The sequence below is a fragment of the Lynx rufus genome, unplaced genomic scaffold, assembly GCF_022079265.1.
Source record: "Lynx rufus isolate CCGP_SWC_20201006 ecotype Redwood Valley unplaced genomic scaffold, mLynRuf1.p SCAF_3, whole genome shotgun sequence".
Lineage (NCBI taxonomy): Eukaryota > Metazoa > Chordata > Mammalia > Carnivora > Felidae > Lynx > Lynx rufus.
Genome location: NW_025814845.1, coordinates 12,952,768 through 12,972,612, shown reverse-complemented (window position 1 = coordinate 12,972,612; position 19,845 = coordinate 12,952,768). Strand labels below are relative to the sequence as shown.

The window sequence follows — 19,845 nt, the reverse complement described above, 5'->3', positions numbered from 1 at the left end:
ATTTAAGAGTCCCTTCTTTTTTTCACTTTATAATTATGCATGAAGTGATGCAGAGGAAACAAAAAGAGCAAAGTACTCTGAGCCCTCACATCTAACCTCCATCATTGTAAGTCTCTTTGAAGGAACCTTCTTTATTGCTGGCAGAGTGAAAGCAGACCCGTAGTTTACACAAAGATGAGTTTCCTTTCCATTTCACCTATTTGAATAGTGTGTCGGAAAAAAAATGCATTACAGCTTCTGAGAATTTCCAATCCATCTTAGAAAACATTGAGACAACCTCAGAAGACCTGAGAACTCTCCTACCATCTTTTCCTTTTCCATAATTTGAACTTCTCCCTGACCTCCTTCTCTCAAACAAATAAAGGAAAGAATTGTATGGTTCTCAGCTTCGGAGTCTTAAACAACCAAGAGTGAAGGCAGTCAGACATAGGTAAACAAGACCTACTAAATTGCTACAACCTGTGTTCTTACTAACTATTCTCCATGATTTATGGTACTTCTGCATAATGGTTTGAACAGGTGATATGCCACAGAAAATCTATAACTAGATTGAAGAGAACTAAATGTCTACTTTATAGCAATCCATCATACCATACTCAAAATTTTATATCTCAAACGTGATGTAAGAATTTAATTCTGAGGATTTGATATATAGAGAATCAATTTGCTATTAATAATTTTGTTGCCATGGGCCAGATCACGTAAGACTTGCCTTAGGCCTTCTATCTGTATGAAAAGAAGGTTTTAAACAGCAGAGTTCAAAGCAGCAAAATGCTGGGAAGATTTCAGCGGGGGTAAGATCTTCTTTCTTTCTTTTTTTTTTAATAATATTTTTAATTTATTTTGAGAGAGAGAGAGAGAGAGACAATGAGAGAGAGAATACAAGTGGGGGAGGGACAGAGACAGAAGGAGACAGAGACTCTGCAGTAGGCTTTAGGCTCTGAGCCTTCAGCACAGAGCTGGACATGGGGCTCGAACCCACGACCCACGAGATCATGACCTGAGCTAAAGTTGGCCGCTTAACCAACTGAACCGCCCAGGTGCCCCAAGAGCTTCTTTCTTTTATATTTACTTTACCTTCTACTACTCCCCATTCTATTTTTCCCTCTCTGTCTTCATTAGTCCATATTCCCTTGTCACATTTTCTGTTTATCATGAAGAATGGAGGTTTGGAGGCGCTCCAGAATGTGTGCACTGGACCCCTTCTATTTGCCCCCAACACTGTTCTTTACTCCATCCCACTATGCTAAGTGTTGGCACAGAAATGGTAAGGAAAACAGACATAGTCCTGCCCTTTTTAAGCTTACAGTCTATTAAGGATAATTTGATATTAATCAAAATACCAACTTCAACTGCTATAAGTTCTATGCAGATAAAATCCAGGGACGTGTGAGAATATTTGACAGAGAATAGGAGAGATGATACACACTATAATAGTGTATATAATAGTTGTAGTAGAAAGTAATATGAAATAGCTCTTAGTTTTGCACACATTCCTATACCTTAATGCCTGCCTTTATGCTCCATCTATGTTCTCTTCACATGTAAGTTTCTCAAAGCTTCTCTTGCCCTGTTTTTCTGAGTATCGGCTAGCCTTTCCTTCTGATTTTTTCAATTCTCTCTTCTACGGTAGTCCAACAAGCCCATGCCATGTTTATCTTTCTTTGGAGCTGGATCAATGAAAGAACATGAGCTCCAGAATCAAGTTAAGTCTCAGACTGAGGCCAGCATAGCTGCTTCACAACTGAAAACACTTTTAAACACAATCTCTTAACATTGTGGGCCTTATTCACAAAACAAAACAAACAGCAAAGTGAAGTTGTCAGTTTTGAAGGACTTGAGGTAAATGTCTATAAGGTTCATTACCGGAAAAATATGGCCTTGGAGAAAGATGTCTAAGACTTAACTACAGAGTGATTGAATTAATGTATCTAAAGAAGGAGGCTACTAGTAGGTACTGAATGGGTCGGCCTAGAACAGAGAAAAAAAAGGAGCTCCCAGACACATGTAGAGAGTGGAGTCCAAGCCAGTATGGGGAATAGAGAAATTTGACAAATGAATTTTAAGTGTTTATAGCCCCATTTTAGCTCTGGCCATTAGATATCCTATTCATTAACTTTCACTTACTGTATACTTAAAAGCACCATTTTTTTTTTTCTACAGGGAAAGAATGGGCGGCTTCCTCAGGTTTTATTTTTAATCTTGTTCAATATAGCTTATTTTAGAGATAATTGCACTGTAAATGCTTAAATTATCCATTTATTCTGTAAGTATTTATTTGCTATTTATCAAGTGCCTATTATATGCCACACTCTAGATTTGTACCTGGGTATTCAGTGGTGATCAGAACAGAACTAGTTCCTGCCTCTGACTTCATAGTTTCTACTTCAGTAGGGTAGACAGGTTTAAATAAATACGCAAATATACATATATAAACAAAATATAATAACTATACACACATTATCTCTATATCTATATTCTATCTATCTATCTATCTATCTATCTAATCTATCAATGTATATGCAGAATAAGATTCCCAACAAATGAGATGACAGATCCTGGACCACATAAAATCATCAGGATGATGAGGCTTCTTGGAGAAATCCACCAACATTCATCTAGCATATGTTCCTGCATTAGTTTTCCAATTTTAAGATTCCATAAACACCCCTATCAAAAGTCAATGAGAAAAATCACATGATATAATGTGCGTGCAGCATCCAACACTGTTAGATAGATGTTGGTCTCTTTCCACTCCTCCTCCTACAAATTATTCCATTTCTAACTTTAAAAGAATGTTTCCCATCTCTCTTAACAAATAATTGCCTGAGCAAATACCAGAAGTGTGAAATTATAGTTGTAAGCACAATGCAGAAGAAAGAAAAGTTGAGTCAAGTTTTTCTACCTAGAATAACAGGCAGTAGATCATTCCTTGATGTAGCACTTACATACTTTCTTTTTGTTAGAATTCTATGATGAGACAGGTGCAGGAATAAAGACATAGCACACACAGAAGGAAATCAACTCAACAGCATTGAATGAAATGCCTGACAACTTGCAGTAAAGAAATTCTACTTATAATTTATAGCAAAATCCAGATTAAAAATTATTTGAAAAATATGAAGGGAAGTTATAATTTTCAGTTCATCTTGAATTAAAAACTTGGAATCTATAAAAACAAAAAAATATGTACAGCTTTACTTCCACACTTTATGAATCATACTGATGTTCTTTATACTAATAAAAATAAAAGAGTAATAAAAGAAATGAGTTACTAAGCTAGTACGTTACGCCACTATAATAAATGGTAATGGGGTATTTTGTTGGAGTTGAAGATCAATATGATTTATTACCAGATGCTCTACTGATAAAGCTGATAATGTAATAATCAGAGAAGTGAAATTCACCTAGAGCTTCACATATGTTTTCATCTTTACTTATAAATTTAATTTATTGTAGCTTTATCTGATATACCATCTCCTCAATACAGGCAAACCCAATGGGACATATTATTTAGTGTAACTTTTATGTACTAAAGTCCACAATAATACAAAATCTATACAGCATACAAAATAGAAGAAACACTCTGTTGTAAAAAATAAAATAGCCTACATGAGATAAACCACTTTAAATATCACACATTACTTTTGGTCTGTTATATCTACAACTCACTGGTCTTTTGTCAATCCATGGCGGTGTTTCAGTCCTTCCTATAATCAGGACTTGATCCACTGGCTCCTGGGTGCTCCCACAGGGGAGCATTGTGCTCCCACAGAGATCTTACCACCTCACACTCTCATTTCTCTCTAAGAGCATTGTCTCTGACTTCCTAATGATTGCAGATTTCTGCATCTTCAAATCAATCCTGGTCTGTCCTTCATAGTGACAATCGTCTTTTTTCAAAAAACCCTTTTCGCAGATAAACTAAGCCCCTTCCTCTCTTACCTATTCTGGCCCTCTGCTGCTTTTACTGAGTTCTCTTGGGTTTCTCTTTTCTTGTTCTCCTTTCTATTGGCCATTTCATGGATTTAACCATCAACTTTTATTCTGTATTATTAATGACTCCAAAATCTTTGCCTCAAGTCCTTGTCTTCCTCCAAGTTACCACAGTCTGTATTATTTTGGTACCTCTAAAAGTCCCATCGGTGCTTCAGGATTTCACAAATTTTGTTCACCGTCATCTTTCTTCCCAACTTTTGTCCTGCCCTTTAGCCTCTTACATGCAATAATAAAACCACCAGTTCCCCATCCCTCACACTTAATTCTGGCATCATCTTTGGCTCATTTTTCTCCATTAGTCCCTCATCTCACCAAATACTCAATCCCATGAATTCTGCTCCTATATTAACTACCCTACCTGCTTTTACCCCACAGCTACACAACTCCTGCTTTTATGACATCTCCCCTCCATCAACATGATAGCCACCTAAGGAGGCCTCTTGCCTGGCAATGGGGCCTTTTGCCAACTGCTGGCGCACAGCTGTAAGATTAATTCTTGGAGATTCAGATTAAAACTCCTGTTTTCAAATGCATTCCAAATAAAGACTTAGGTCCTTATACTATCTAGTCCTTCTATGAACTGGCTCCAGTCTACCTTTCCAATGTTATTTTCCTGCATTCTCTCGGGTTCCAAATGCCATACTGAGCCCCTGTTTGGTTGCATCTTGCATTTCCATTGTTAGTGCCTACGCTTATGATGTTCTGGTCATTTTGAAAGCCCTGTCCTCATTTTTGCATTTCCATTCAATACCAATTCTTCAAGGCCTAGCTCGGATGTTACCTCTTATAACAAGACTTCAATGATCAAAGTATCACTTATTGAATTACTACTATATACTAAGCATATGTATTGTTTCACTTCAAATGAACAACAACCCTTATGTTCAGGTGAGGAGACAGGCTTGCAGAGGATAAATAACTTGCCTACAGTCTCACAGATGGTGAATGGTAGGTGGACTTGTGCTTCTAATTAAAGCTTTCTGCCTTTAATTAACCACTGTAACTTGACCCCCACTTTACACCCTCTGCATAAATGCCTTGAACTTCATTTGTTCCCCTCTTACAACGTGTATTAATTTGTACCTCATGTCATAGCTTTCAGTTTGTGTCCTAATTTGCTAGTCACTTGATGGAAGATCTCTGGAAAATTCATGCTGCCTTTTATAACAATAAGTGTTTACCTAATAAATGCTGTTGCCTGGATAGATAAATATATTATTTCCCTATTTGAAAACTTACTATGTCTATTATCTAGTTCCTCTTATATTACCTCTCCTGATTAAGATAAAATCCTTCATTCATCTGTGGCTTTAAAATTATACGTAGATGTCTTTTCTGAGGCATTATTTTGCATGATGCCTCAACACGCACCTATTACTCTAATTAGGATTGACTGTACAATCTCTAAAACATAATGCTCACCACCACCTCTGTCCTTCATCCCTGACATTTCTCTGTTGTGCAATGACACCCACCTCTTCCAAAACGATATATTATGCGTTTTTCAAGGTTCAGCTAAAAAATTCTTATAAATGTCTTCTATGAGCAAAGTAGCTTCCATTGACTAAAATTTCGATGACTATAATATTATGTGCATACATTATTTCATGTCTTTGCCAAACCTCCACAGATTCTAGCGTCTTCACAGATGATCATGTCTTACACTGCAAAGCTCTAAGAATACTTTTAAGCACATATTAGATATTTTAAATAATGTTAGTGGGTCTTGTGAATTAACGTTATTCACATGTAAAGTAAATTAGAGCAGTTAACTGGCAAAAAATGCATAGTTTTTGAAAATAACTTAACTTTTGTGCCTACTAGGTAGACTTATAAGGACTTAATCTTACTTTACCATTTCAATTCAAAACACTCAAAACTATTTACTTAAACTTTGGAACTGAACTCTAAAATAATAATATGATGAGCTGAGTGGCTATGAGGTGCTGTCTTAGTTAATGGATATTGAGGTAAAGATTTTCCCTAATGCTTTCTTCTCAAGGTGAGAAAAACAGTTCATTTGACATCTTACATGACCTTGTTTTATCCACATGACTTCTATCTGGCAAGGACAATGCACCCAGCAGCTGCATACAAAATAGATATGAAATTCTTTGCCAAGACAATTTAACTTTTGATAGAGACAGCCATTGGTTCAAATAGGTTAAAATGCTCACTAATTTAAAAATCTTATATATTTTGACTTTATAATTATATCTTTTTTATATTTTATGGTAGGCCATACAATAGTCAAACAAAACAGCGACACTGCTTTATAAAAGTGAGCTCTTAAAGAGGCAGAACATCATCTAGTTCTGCCGTTACTATGATTTATTACCCCAGTTTGGTCCTTCTTTTAGAACCTGGACAGGAGCAGATCTCCAGATCCAAATGGTCAGACTATGTACAACCACTCTTATTTTTTCCTAAATAGCCTACTAACACCTTCCCAGTGAAAAGGGAAAGAACTATTTATTCTGAAAGTGCATTCTTTTTAATTCTACCTATGTTAAAAAAAAAAAAAAGAAAGAAAAATCCTAACCTCTTCAACAAGGTGATTTCTTCAACAGAGTAAAGCTCAGTACAATTCTGCAAGGAATATCTGTCTAAGTTAGTTGATGCATATTTGCCTTCGATAAACCCAGAGTCTCTAAAGAAAGTCATGGTTTGGGTCACTGTGGAGGTGGAGAGATGAGAGGGAATTTCAGGGCACATACATTTCTGTGATGGTCTCTGGCAGATTCGTGGGGATCTCAGTGAGACCTTTCCCACGACAGTCTACGATATTGTTGCTACAGGTACAAGCAGCTGGACAGTGCAAAACACTGCAAGAAGGAGCCATAAATGACTGGTGACCTGAAAAAGAAACAAACAACAATAACAGTTTCCCTCCTGAAATTCATCATTGTGAAATTTACGAGTTCATCTCAAACAACAAAACATGTTATTTAACAGAAACGTATTTCTCTAAATATCTGAGCATAAAATGGGCCTATATTTCTAAGATATATTTTAGGAAGCATGAATTTATAGTTCTGGGTCAACACTCAGATGAAGCAAATGAGATTCTTAAAACTAATTATGAAAATGATAATTTTTCCCACTTGAAATAATTGTTAAGAAAGGCTAAACTCAGACCGGAAACTAGAATTTGATTCAAAACGATTCTGAGTTCCAAAAAAAGCAGCAGTGTCAGACTAACCTATATTTCATTTCTAATAAGCTTCAAGAGAATTTGGTCTTCACTAAATGTATGTAGCATAATGTACTGTACTTTAAAAAAAGAAAGGAGAACAGACATAACTGTTGATTCTAAATAAGTAATTGTGTACCAATAAATGTGGGGGAAATTAGATCTTGCTAAGCTTCAAATCTTGGTAGGTTCAAAATCTGCATTTTCTCTGAAGTTATAATAGTTTGTAACAAGCCATTCTGTAATTGTTAAGCTAGGTAGTTCTATTTTTGGCTTCCATAGCCTGCGATTTTAGCACTAAGTAGTTACCTGTGTGTATGTATTTTTACTACTCAGTATTTGGAAACAAAACTGTTTTGAAATGAGATTTCACTGTTGGAATGATGAACGACAGAATGGCGGCCGTGCTGTACTGAATGGGAATCTGCACACACTCAGTTTACTGGAGCAGGACAAACCCTCTCTGATCTGCAGGGAGAGGGCCTGAGCGATGAGAATGCCGGGAAGGGGCTGCAGGCCAGTCACTAACCCAAGCCCTCTTAACAAGCTCTCAAACGTTACAAAAATAGTCTCAGTCTAAAAAAGAAACATGAACTTGCCTTCTTCCTCATCTAGAAAACAGGAAGGGAAAAGTGAAGAGAGAAAAAAAGTGGTTAGTAACAGTTTGTTAGTCATTTCATTATTTAATTTTCTTAAAAAGCAATCAGACCTAAGGAGAACATTCCATGTCATTATAAGAAAATTTTGTTTGGGTTATAAAAAGTGTGGAGAAGTACACAAAAGGGTCTAAAAGATAACGATAAATGAGAATTCTGTACTCATATGTCTTCAATCCTCTAAGGAACTATTTGTGATGTGTTATATATATTTAAACATTTTGTGTGACTGTATCTTGAACAGACACTTCTGAAGCAGAACGATATATATATATATATATATATATATATATATATATACACACACACACACACACACACACATATATGATAAATTATGCTGCTAATATGGATCAGGTAATATTAACATAATATTTTATAAATAAGTATAAACATAAATATAAATATATACGAATTGGCAATCAGACTGCCTAAGCTTGAGATCCATGGATTCAACTATATGACCTTGGACAAGGCTACTTAGCATCTTTTTTCCTCAACAGTTTAATCTCTAATATAGATATTATATCTCACTACAGTTGTTCTAAGGCAGGTGAAATGAGCTAAGTATATGTGAAATACTTAGGCTGGTGATCAAACATATAGAAAGAACTAAGTAAATGTTACTTGATATTTTACATAGGTCACGCCTAATTTTCGTTTTCAGATTTTCATCACTAAAGCTACTCATTTATCTCTTTCCTGTAGAGGTGAACCACTAGTATGCACGGAAAGTGCTTTGTCACTCTGCAACTACAGTTGAGATACTTTCCTGAATTTTCCAGCAAGATGAATCATATTTCCATTTGTTAACATAAAAGTAGATCTAAATTATTACATAACAGCAAAATAAGTAGCAAACAATTTAAATCTAGGAATCTCCTATATTTCCCCAGGAGTGAAAATTGAAAAACCTTTCATCATACACTAAGTACGAGTAATCTGTAATGGCCAATCACGCACAAATGTCTTAGAACATATTATCAATATCACTGAAACCGAGGATTTCCATGGAGTGATTAGTGCACAATTGCACATGTTAGCAAAACACTGAAACTTTTAAAGCATGCGTTCTCCACAGCTCTCTTACATAGAAGCAAAAAATAATATGACAACATAAAGGTTCTTTCTCTCTTACCGCTGCAGACAAATTCTCGTTTTTGAACCTCAGCTACATTATGGCCCCTCAGGTGGGATGGACCCATACACTGAGTGTAGAGACCAACCCGGGGCCTTTGTCGCAACCAGTCAGAGAGCCAGGCGAGGTGACAGTCGCAATATAGGTTGTTCGAATGGAGGCGACTACATAAGAAGAAGGGACGTTTAAGGCAAGAAAACAAAATAGTTATTCCAAGAATTAAAAAATGTATTAATAATAATATGTAACTTTATTTCTTAACATGTAAGTAGATAAAGCTTAGTAAGTTCCAACCTAATTATTTTTCTAAAAATGATGAGAATCAACTTACTCTTCATTTACTGCCAAGTTAAGCAAATATGCAGAAGCTTGAACACGACCATAAAAATAGTTTTCTTATGTTCACTCAAAACGGTAAAAAGAAATAGGTATGCCCAAGGCAAATTGCTCTGCAGTCCCCACATACTGGTGGCCAATTGGGGTGGGGTGGGGGCGGGGCCACATAAATAAAAGTTGTGGCTCCCAGTATGAGTTATCAGTTAGTCCTGCTGTTGTTAGTTTCTGTAAAAACTGCTTGCAAAATCTTTTTAGCAGGTCACTTTTGCTTTTTGCTGAACAAGATAGAATAATAATTCAATATAAAACACTTCTTTCATGTCCCTATTCTGATTTCCTTCTTTTTGTTTAACAGCAGAAAAAGGGATTAGCTGCTGTGGGCTCTTGGGACCCTATCCTCAAAGAGCAGGAACTGAAATGAAAAGACATAAATGGCTAGGAGTGAAGGAATTAAGTGAGCCCCCTCTCTATGTTGGCAGGGATCCATACCAGAGCATGGATCCATTCCAAGTGGCAAATAGCACTTTTCCATTAATAAAATATCAGACAAATGTATCCACTAAATTGGGTAAATGACTTCAAATTGGCTTTTATGTTTTCTCAAACTAAAGAAAAGGACATCCAAAACTATAAATCAAAGCATCATTTCCAGAATCATCTATGACACAGTAATACCATTTTAGTCCTTTTTAGCTGATGTGCTCAATTCTAACCCGATAACAGTAATGGATATTAAAACATGGAACTCAGTCCAGAAAGATAATTGGACCATAAAAGTGGAATTTTTAAGTAGCAATGATAATATAGAATAATGAAACACCAAAGCAAGGGAATTTCAAGTTAGATGACTATTTTACATTCTCCTTGAGCCTGTAGATATGGAACAGACTGTCTTGCATCAAAACTTAGACGGCGTGCCACCAAACAAAATGCCACATTGCTACATTTTGGGAAAGCTGGGTGACCTCCGGTTCAGTTTGTTTGGAAGTCAGAGTGGCATCCTTTGGAAACCGCTTAGCACACTCCACCTTGCTGTTCTCTAAATATTTTCATCTAAACCAAGCACGTTACAATAATCCAATTAGGTGTGTACAAATTTGAAATGGGAGAACATAAAACTTTAAAAACCTGATTAGCAAGACAAACGCTAATGGATTTCTGTAGGAAAATAAGGCATACTATCAAAAACGTGGATGATGGATATTTCTACAGTTTTGGTGGCTTTATTTTCTCAAGGATTAAGAGCTTGTTCAGTTTGTTTTTAAAAATCAGCTAAAGGTAATGAGGAGCTAATTTCATCAAATATAGTCTGAGTGAACTATATTTGGTATTAATTTGGTCAAATTAGGCTCAACCGAAGAGTACCAAGGAAATAAAATTTATGTTATATCTGCATACTTTGAGAATTTCTTTATTTTGTTAAGTCATATTCCCAGGAAATGATCATGTTGTGTTGTATCATACACAAAGCTACATTTTAGTGAGAGAGGGAAAAATAAAGGACTTTAAGATTGTTGTTACCTAATTCATTAAAAAGCTGGCAATTCAAATGATTTTTCATTAAAGAGATAAAAATAAAAGCTATATGTTTCCAGTTATAACCTACTGTAAAATGAAAACTATTTTGAAAACCCAATCAAAATTTATGTTCCCTACTTAAAAACACATATTATTCCAGAACTCCGAAGCTTTGGTTATGTTTCCCACCATTTCCCACATGTGGTATATAATGTATTTTTAAGGTCAAGGTGATTCTTAAACCCCATTCAAATGAGATTTATCTCTGAAAATGCTTTAACTAAATATCCCCATGCTGAGCTTTAAAGATTATTTTTTCTCCAAGAGAAAAAAAAATAGTTGTAGCAAATACTTTACTAGGAAACACGTTTTTATTCACCTAAAATATTTTAATGTCCATCTCCTGAAAAGATATTTTTAAATAAAAATGCTGACACAACCTTAATTATAGAAGCACTGGAGGGTTATGGTGTAATTTTACATTACAAAGAATGTTGGAGAGCCAGTTTAGCTTTATTAGGTCGGCTTGCTGTACAGTAATAAAATCATAAAGATTTACCATTTATCATTTCTGACAGCCAATCAAGGAGTCTTACATTTCTTAATGAAATGTGACCTCCACAATAGCTCAAAGTAAACGTCCCCCCTCCAACTTTCCATAATGCATATCATTTAAAGGAAAGCTTTCATGTTTTCAGAATAATAGTTCATTTATTCAAATACCATATCTAGTACTTTTTAAAAAGTGGTGTTTTCCTGGTCTACCCCATAATGAACTTGTGGTACTGTTTTTTGTTTACTAAAAATGGTACTTAAGGGGAACCCTTAATTGATGACATTGACATATATACATTGCGGCTACTTACAAAGTCCTAAGTTTAGGCATATGGTTGAAACTTGCCACAGAAAGTCTAGTAATGTTGTTATTGTTGAGAGTGCTGTAGAATAAAACAAAAAAAGTTAGGAATTTTAGGTAATTAAAATTTACTGATCATTCTATATAATAATACAGAGAATGCTTCTTGCAACTATGTTTATGCAGGGCAACTATCTGGTAAAGACGGCATAAAGAATGCCCATGTTATAAACAAGAGGATAAATAAAGGCCATACTTTAACACTTTACTATGCATTCAGCTTTATTAAATATTTATTACAGATTTATGTCTTTAGCCATAATATCTTTGACTATTCACATATTGCTTTATGCACCATGGGTATGCATGTGTGTGTATTTATGACACTGGTTAAGGAATAACATGAGGCAGTCAACAATTAGTAAAATTGGGCAGTTACACTTCCTTAGAGGGGCACTATGTATAATTAGTGTCATGAGTAAATGAACATATTTGAAATTTCCAAATTAAATTTCATAGCAATAGCACAGAATTGGTTTTGTCAGATCCCGGAACACAGTCCTGCTAATTATTCTCTATTGTGGACATCAGCCGTTGTTGAAATCTGAGTAGTGAGAACGATATCTACATTTGGTACTTGCATTGGGTAGGGATAAAGTGTCAGGCTGGGGCAGTTTATTAAAAGCTTAATACACTCAAATACTTCTTTACTTAAAATTTTTTATTGTTTATTTTTGAGAGACAGAGAGAGCACGAGTAGGAGAGGGGCAGAGAGAGAGGGAGACACAGAATCCGAAGCAGGCTCCAGGCTCTGAGCTGTCAGCACAGAGCCCAATGCAGGGCTCAAACTCACGGACTGTGAGATAACGACCTGACCCGAAGTCAGACGCTTAACCGACTGAACCACCCAGGCACCCTGTACATTCTAATACTTCTAAGTCTAGGCACATATCCTGTCCCTTGCAAACTTCCATGCGGTACAGATCACGGTTTCTGGATGCTGGAGTCGGGAAGATGGGCGACCAAGGGAGAGACGGTGAAAATAAGCATAACTCTTGCTTGGTTCAAATTGTTACTACTTTTCCCCTAACACAGGCATTGTTGTATTATTATGGCTTTTCTACTACCACTACAACTACTACCCATTCATTCATCTAATATTTCCTAGATGGCTCTTCATTTTATGGCAACATGGAACAGTATAAAATAAATCAGGCATAAAACCTGTCCTAAAATAGCATATTGTCCAAGTGGGAAGATGGAGTACAAATTATAAAAACTTATAGTTAATAACATGAAGAAGAGATTGTTTTTCTCCCTTTGGGGAAGTCTGGTTATGACAAGAAAGTGAGAAGGAGGCTATCCCAGGGCTGTGTTTGTGCAATGCAAATACGGACAATGATTCTAGTATGGAGAAGACACCATGATGTGGTGAGCAAAGCGGGCAAGTTCCTGAGGGAGTCAGGATGACAGGATCAACGGCCCACAGATGCAATTTGATAATGGAGAAAGGTTTGAATTAGACTGCAAATTCTCTTGTCAATGGAGGCTGGGCAGGGAAGTAAATGAGAGAAGCAGGATGCGTGTTAAGAAACGCAACAGGGACGAGAGATGGAGTGGAGCAGGCAGAGGGCTGGGGCCACTGGAGACCCTGGTAAGCGAGCGATGACACTCTCTGTCATAGCAGCTAGTCCTCAGCTCCGATGGACCACTGCCCCGTGCTAATGGAAGGCTGCCAACCGATCTGATGTTCTCAGGAGACGCTGGAAACAGAAAATTTCAGATCTGTCCTCCTAATTTTTAAATACTGGCAACTAATTCGGACATTTCAAAGAGTCTGTGGGCTACAACTGTTTGGACGAAAGCAGGATACATTTATGAGGCCACTTTTGGCCAGCTGGAGGCTGCAGTTGTGAATGGTATGATTTGGGGTGTTCAGGGGTTCAGGGATTCACTTGAACTTCTCAGTAAAGTGGGGCACAGAGGCTACCGATCTAGAAGACACACTTTCTTTTCTTACCCAGTTTTGCAATGTATTGAATGATATAAAAACTAATGCAACTGATTGAAGTAAGTTGCACAGGCGAAAAAAAATCCCACTTTATGAAGGACTTATAAAGCACTGAATTGGTTGGTTCACGTTATCTAAAAGCCTGTAGCATTTTTCTGTACTCAAGTGAAATGAGATTTTTTTTTTCAAACGCCATTAAAATATATCCTGATGTTTGAACTAAAAGGTTTCACTTCTCAAAGGGATTTACTTTCAAATGACCCCTTTTCCCACCCTCAAAATTTATGCTGACTTTATATGGCTAAAATCTTCAGAGTACATAACATACTGAAATGTGACTTTAGGGATAACATTTTTTAAAGTAATTCATCACATGCAGTAGGCATGCATTAATTTTGAACTCTAATTTCTTATGATTCCACACCAAAGAGTGTTTTCATTGAATGCTGAAGCTGGTGGCTATCAGTCTGGAGTCTTTTCTCAAAATGTCACTTTGCAAAATGCAGCTGAAGAAATAGATTATCTTAGTGGTTTTATTCAGTATTGATGTGGCAAAGTGATATTGACATTGATACCTGATAGTGGAATGATATGTGGAACCAATGAAATTAAATTATTTTAAAATTAATAATAAATATTTGCTAATTACATCTGATGACATGTATGTTATGGTCGTGACTAATTCCTATTCTGAAACAATGCAAATGTATCTATTGTACTTCTTTATTTGTGAACACTTTCTTCTAAACGAAACTATATTTCTATGTTCAACCTCAAGATTTTCTTTTTGCAGCAAGAATAGATTCTTGTACAAAAGTACATTTTGATGTACAAATACGAAATTTTAGTTTTGGTAATCATATAGTTACTCTCAGACTTAGATCTTGATTTATTCTTTCTTATTCCCTCAGTGCTCAGCATAGGATTTGGCGGAGTCTGATATTTAATGGATATGAATCACTATGTCTCGATTCAATTAAATGATGCCTATTTTATGGAAAAGAAATAAAACAAACAATACAAAACTAGATGTTGTCCAAAGAAACAGAAAACATTGATCTAGATTTAGTTTCCAATGTTATTTTTGAGATGGTATCTTCATATTAAAAACAGAGACATTTCTGAATCATACCAATCAGAATTCCACAATTTGCCAGGTTGCCATGAACATACAAGTGATAGACTGACTCCCCTTGCTTTCGTTTACCTGGACTTTTCCTTCTCAAACTTTATTCACTCTCTTTACCCTAATTTATATCTTAATTTAACAAATTTTTGTCAATGGTCCAGTATGATTACTTCCATCCCCTTGTTTTGCCTCAGTATAATCATACATTGAGAAATGGCTCATGGAATTAAAAGTTTTAAAAAGATCTAAAACATTGGGAGTCTGAAATTTAAGGTGATTTGCAAATTAATTAATTCTTCATTATCTTCACATAATAAGAAGATATATTGTAACGGGTCATAGACGCTAAAAATAAGAAAAACAGACAACTTTCTTTCTGGAAATGTTTCTAATAGAATAACTTTTCATTTACATGACAAGAGATTTGGGCTTGATAAATCCCAGTCTTTGGTATTTCATCCAATTACCCTTAAATTTTTCAAAGAATAATTTCTCCAAAGATTCTATGAATTACGAAGATTTAAAACTGAACACATATTAAAAGAATGTCTGCTTGACTTTGTCAAATTTGAATATAAAATATTTAAATTGTTTTGAAAGAATACACACTTTCTTGTATCATGTACTAATGTTAGTTTTTTCTTTTTTTTTAGCAAACACACTCTGACCATTATAGATCTCTTTGAAACCTATATATCAAGGACCCCAAAAGAGTTCCTAACACTTTGGATTTTGATTTTTACTCCGTGAACCATAGAACATTTTTTACTCTTTGTTGTGTTTCAAGACAGAGGGTCTTGGTAAAGTTACCTTCTAGATATTTTGCTAATATGACAAATACAATGCAGGAGGTGATTGTATCATCACAAACTTACTCTTCTAAAAACACTGTTTACTTTATAACAAATAAGCAAATGAATAGTTACTGTATTTGTGGATAGAGTTTTCAATGCCTAGCACAGTGCTTGGCATAGAGTAGGTATTGTGTGCGTGTGTGTGCATGTGTGTGTGTGTGTGTGTGTGTGTGTGTTATACGTGAATTATTTAAGCTCTTTTAATGAATAACAAAGTACTTTATGGGATTTTAGTCCATCCACAATATTCAGCAAATTTTCCATAAAATGTTTGGTGTCATTCCTATTCCTAGTTAGAAGCACCTACTTAGTAACACATTCTTGGCCTGATCAGCTCCATTCAATTAAGTAACACTCAGGGTTGTCTCTTCATATACCAAGTTTATGACACTGACTATGGTTTTGACATCAGACTGCTATCATGAAATCATAGTTGTATCCTAACTATTCTGACTCTGAAATAGCAACAGTGAGCTTTGTATATTAATGGGTCTGAAACACAACTAGTGGCGTTATTAAATACAATGTGTATGATAAGCACTCTGAATAGGTTTCCTATAGAAAAAATTAGGCTGTTACCAACAGAAAGAAAGGTTAACTTCTCATGATGTGGGTAGACAACAGTATATATCTTACAACACGATTTGTCTCAATCGACTAACTCTTACATTAAGTCCTTAAAAATAACCAGTAACTTTGCACATGACACAGCTACAAGTTCCATACATCTACTTGCAATTAAAATCAAAATCATATATAAAATATTGATTAAATAAGCTATTTTGTTGAGACCTCAAACTTTCTTTCCTGAATTCCATTCTGTTCCTCAAACTCAATTTATAAAGTAATGGGATCTTTTTTTTTTTTTTTTTCTGGAAGGATATCACGAGTCCCAGATAACTTTTACCACATGGACTAAAATTGCCAAACCTCTTCAACATTTAAGTCAATTTTTGAATTTCTGAATAAATTTAGCCAGGGATGAACTGTAGCACAGAAAAATATTTTATATGGGGGGAGAAATGTGTAAATATATTCAAAAAGCTAGACTTGTGAGTCTCTGGCTGGAAAAAAAAAATTCCAGAAATGTACAGGCAGCTTCAATGGCTTGAGTAACTCTAGTTTATATTAAAATAATTTCTCATCATAATTCCATTAAAATTATTGTACCAAGTCAAAGGTCTGTAGAGACTACCGGGTTGCTTCTAGCCCATTTTGTCAGCCATGTCTACCCAGTAAGGAAAGAGAGAGGATGCCAGTTATAATTCAAGTCTGTGTGCTGTGCTTTCCTAAGTCAGTAGTGAAGACTTTAAAATGGACCCAATGGGCAACCTATTAGAATCAGAAAAGCAGATTTCTAGAATCACCTTTCAAAAACGATGCTATCTGGTTAAAAACGGTATTTTAAAATGAGACAACATCTTTCCATTGCATGGCAACTATATAATAACCCAACTCATCAGAAACTAAGAAGTTCATTTTTTATTGTAATTTTTCTTATACAACTGCTTTTATCCTAATATTTGGCAATTCTAGGGAGCCTCACCAGTCCTTTGAATGAGAATATTTTGTTACAAGGAGAAACACTTGAAAGATGGTATTGTGAACATTTGAATGTCCTCCTTAAATAGACATTTTCGCCTAAATATGCAGAAATGATACCCACGGCTGTGCACACACACATTTCAACTCATATATTCCCCATGAGTTATTTAAGGTATCTTTATAAGAGACCATTTTGACGCTAGGTTTCGAGCGAGCAGATAAGCTTCCACATTAGCACTCCCCAGACACAAAGCCCCCGTTCAAAAGAGTAAGAGAAATAAGCAATACTTACAGCACTTCAAGGTCCCGGAGAGCCCTAAATGCTCCATCTTCAATACAGCTGATCTGGTTGTAATCCAGTTGCCTGTAAATAGATTAGAAGAATATAAGTAAAAGGCTGGAGACTAGCAGCGCTGGGTGAAAAGAAGTCTCCTGAAGGGTCTCCGAAGCTCTGACTGCACTAACTGAAATGCTCTCAGAAATACACTCATCCGCTTAAGAATGTCACAAGCCATTCTGGCCTCGGTGCCGCTACTGAAATCTCTTTTTGTTCTGAACTGTCTGTGCAAATAGCAGCCCTTGGAAAGCTCCAGTAAATAATAACTGCACCTTATATTAAATGCCATAGGAATGCAATTTCATTACATCAAGAAAAGCTATCCATTAAGAGCTTTCAGCGTCATCTTGCTGAAACAATTTCATTAAGGTAAAGGACTGTAAATCACTTAATGTCACATGCACCCCCTCAGTGACCTAACAGAATCCATTTATCAGAGAAGCCCAGCTGCATGTTAATTTCACTATCCTTGGCAAGAAAGAGCAAGACTACTTTTAGGTTTCCTTCTTTTAAAAGCAGTTTTCCTTCGAGAACTCCCAGTCAAGAGAGAGAAATGAGGTCCCACACACCTCCCTGCTATTCTCAACCAGGAATACACTTTAGAGAGCCAGTCTTGTTCTACGTGAATATTCACCATTCCCATGATTTGCAATTGTTCGTTACATGCGAATTCTCTGCACTGTAAATATGACATACTTTTCAATTAAGAAACTTCCCAAATTTCCAGAAGTTTTTAAAGTATTAAAAATTGATTTTTTTTTACTTTCCTCAAAGATGCTAATTTTAGCCCCAAACGCTAAGAACACATACTGCAGCAACATCATTAAAACACTACATATACCTTTGGCAAAAAGTTTAAAAGCTTTCTCAGTTCCTTCTAAATAATACAAAATGCAAACAAATGGATGTTCTCTTGTAGTTTGAGCACTTATTTGTTAAAATTTAAAGATGAAAACTAACAAGCAAACAAACAAAAACAAAGTTGCTCCAAATTTGGTTAAGTTGGCTTTTCCTGCTAGTTGTTTCTGGAACTAAAATTTCCTTTATCCATGCTGAGGAATTTGTTTGAAATAAACAGCGAATAAGTATGAAATCCTATCTGTCCTATCTTTACATTGTTTTAATTTTTTTTTAAATAAGCAGCTGTTATTTAAACTAGTAGCTTGCTGCTTAGCGATATTCTTATTCCAGTAAAGAAAGAGCATTTTCATGGTTCACTTGAGACAGAAACAAAATGTTTGATGAACTAGTCAGGTGAGTTGTCAGTTCTTCCTGAATTGGGAGGGAATGCAAATGTACAGGGGTAAGACTATGATCTTCATACAAATGAATCTTGCCCTTGTTTCAAGTGCGAAATACACCAAAAGGGCTAATTTACATTTGAGGTGTGTTCTTAAAAAGAATTGTTTAAACATTGCTATAAAATAGCTGTTTCTCTCAGAAGGATACTGAATAAAGGTGCAATGATTTAATCCAGTGACTTTCAGAGGGGCCTCTTCAAATTCCTTACTTTAGAAATTATGTACATAGAGAATGTCTCATGAAATATACATCTCATTTTTAAGAAGGTCTCTAGGGGACATAAGACTACCTTGATGTCATGCAAATGGTACAATCTAGGACATGCAACATAAAAAAAAACCAACTCTGGAGAAGATATGCTTTTATTGCTTTTATAAACTAAGGCTTTCCCCAAATAATAGGTACCATCCATGCTACTGTAATAGCTTAAAGCATTTCTAGTTATTAGGAAGTAATGCAGAAGTATAATTTTATTTTCTAAGAAGACTTTTAAAGCTTCATGATGTAATATGGATGCTGTGGTTCCAAGAAAACACTTCCATTCTTGGGCACTTTTGATTTTTACAGATTAAATTCATTTAACAATTAAGTTAACAGCCTTTTTATTTTAAAGTGCTAAATATATATCTACACTACTATTCTCTAACCTCTTGAACAATTTATCAAAGCCATTTAAATTAGTACAATGGCATGAAGTGTTACCCTTGACACACTACAAAAGAGAAATTGTTTCCAGACAAATTGGCAAAATCTTTTAATGCTATCAAATTTGCCTAATGCAGTCTCCAGGTTAATCTGTAAAAGGGTGAGCTGTATGTTTGCCCATATCTTATTATCCTTAGCTGTCAATGTATAAATCAGTGCTGACACTGCTTCTTTTAAATCATGCATACTATACACAAAGGGGAAGCCCTAGCATGCCAGAAAGCACTCAAGCGAATCTCGTTCTACAGGGACTGAAAAGCAGATTT

The 19,845-nt window shown here is 35.6% G+C and overlaps 1 protein-coding gene and 1 long non-coding RNA gene across 2 annotated transcripts in view; both read right to left on the bottom strand.

Moving 5' to 3' along the window:
- The window catches only part of SLIT2 (slit guidance ligand 2), a 131,949-nt gene extending 122,896 nt beyond the window's left edge, over positions 1 to 9,053 (bottom strand). Inside the window, exons 1-2 of the mRNA XM_047091412.1 lie at positions 8,987 to 9,053; positions 6,717 to 6,855 (exon numbers count right to left, since the gene is read on the bottom strand). Of these exons, the coding sequence (XP_046947368.1) occupies positions 6,717 to 6,855; positions 8,987 to 9,053 (206 nt within the window). The remainder of the gene's footprint in view (positions 1 to 6,716; positions 6,856 to 8,986) is intronic.
- A 24-nt stretch (positions 9,054 to 9,077) lies between these two features.
- On the bottom strand, positions 9,078 to 17,599 carry LOC124520843 (uncharacterized). Its single transcript, XR_006964411.1, has 3 exons — positions 17,528 to 17,599; positions 11,707 to 11,778; positions 9,078 to 9,150 (listed from the first exon to the last, which is right to left on the bottom strand). It is a non-coding gene; the product is annotated as an uncharacterized LOC124520843 (long non-coding RNA).
- Between the last annotated feature and the right edge of the window lie 2,246 nt (positions 17,600 to 19,845).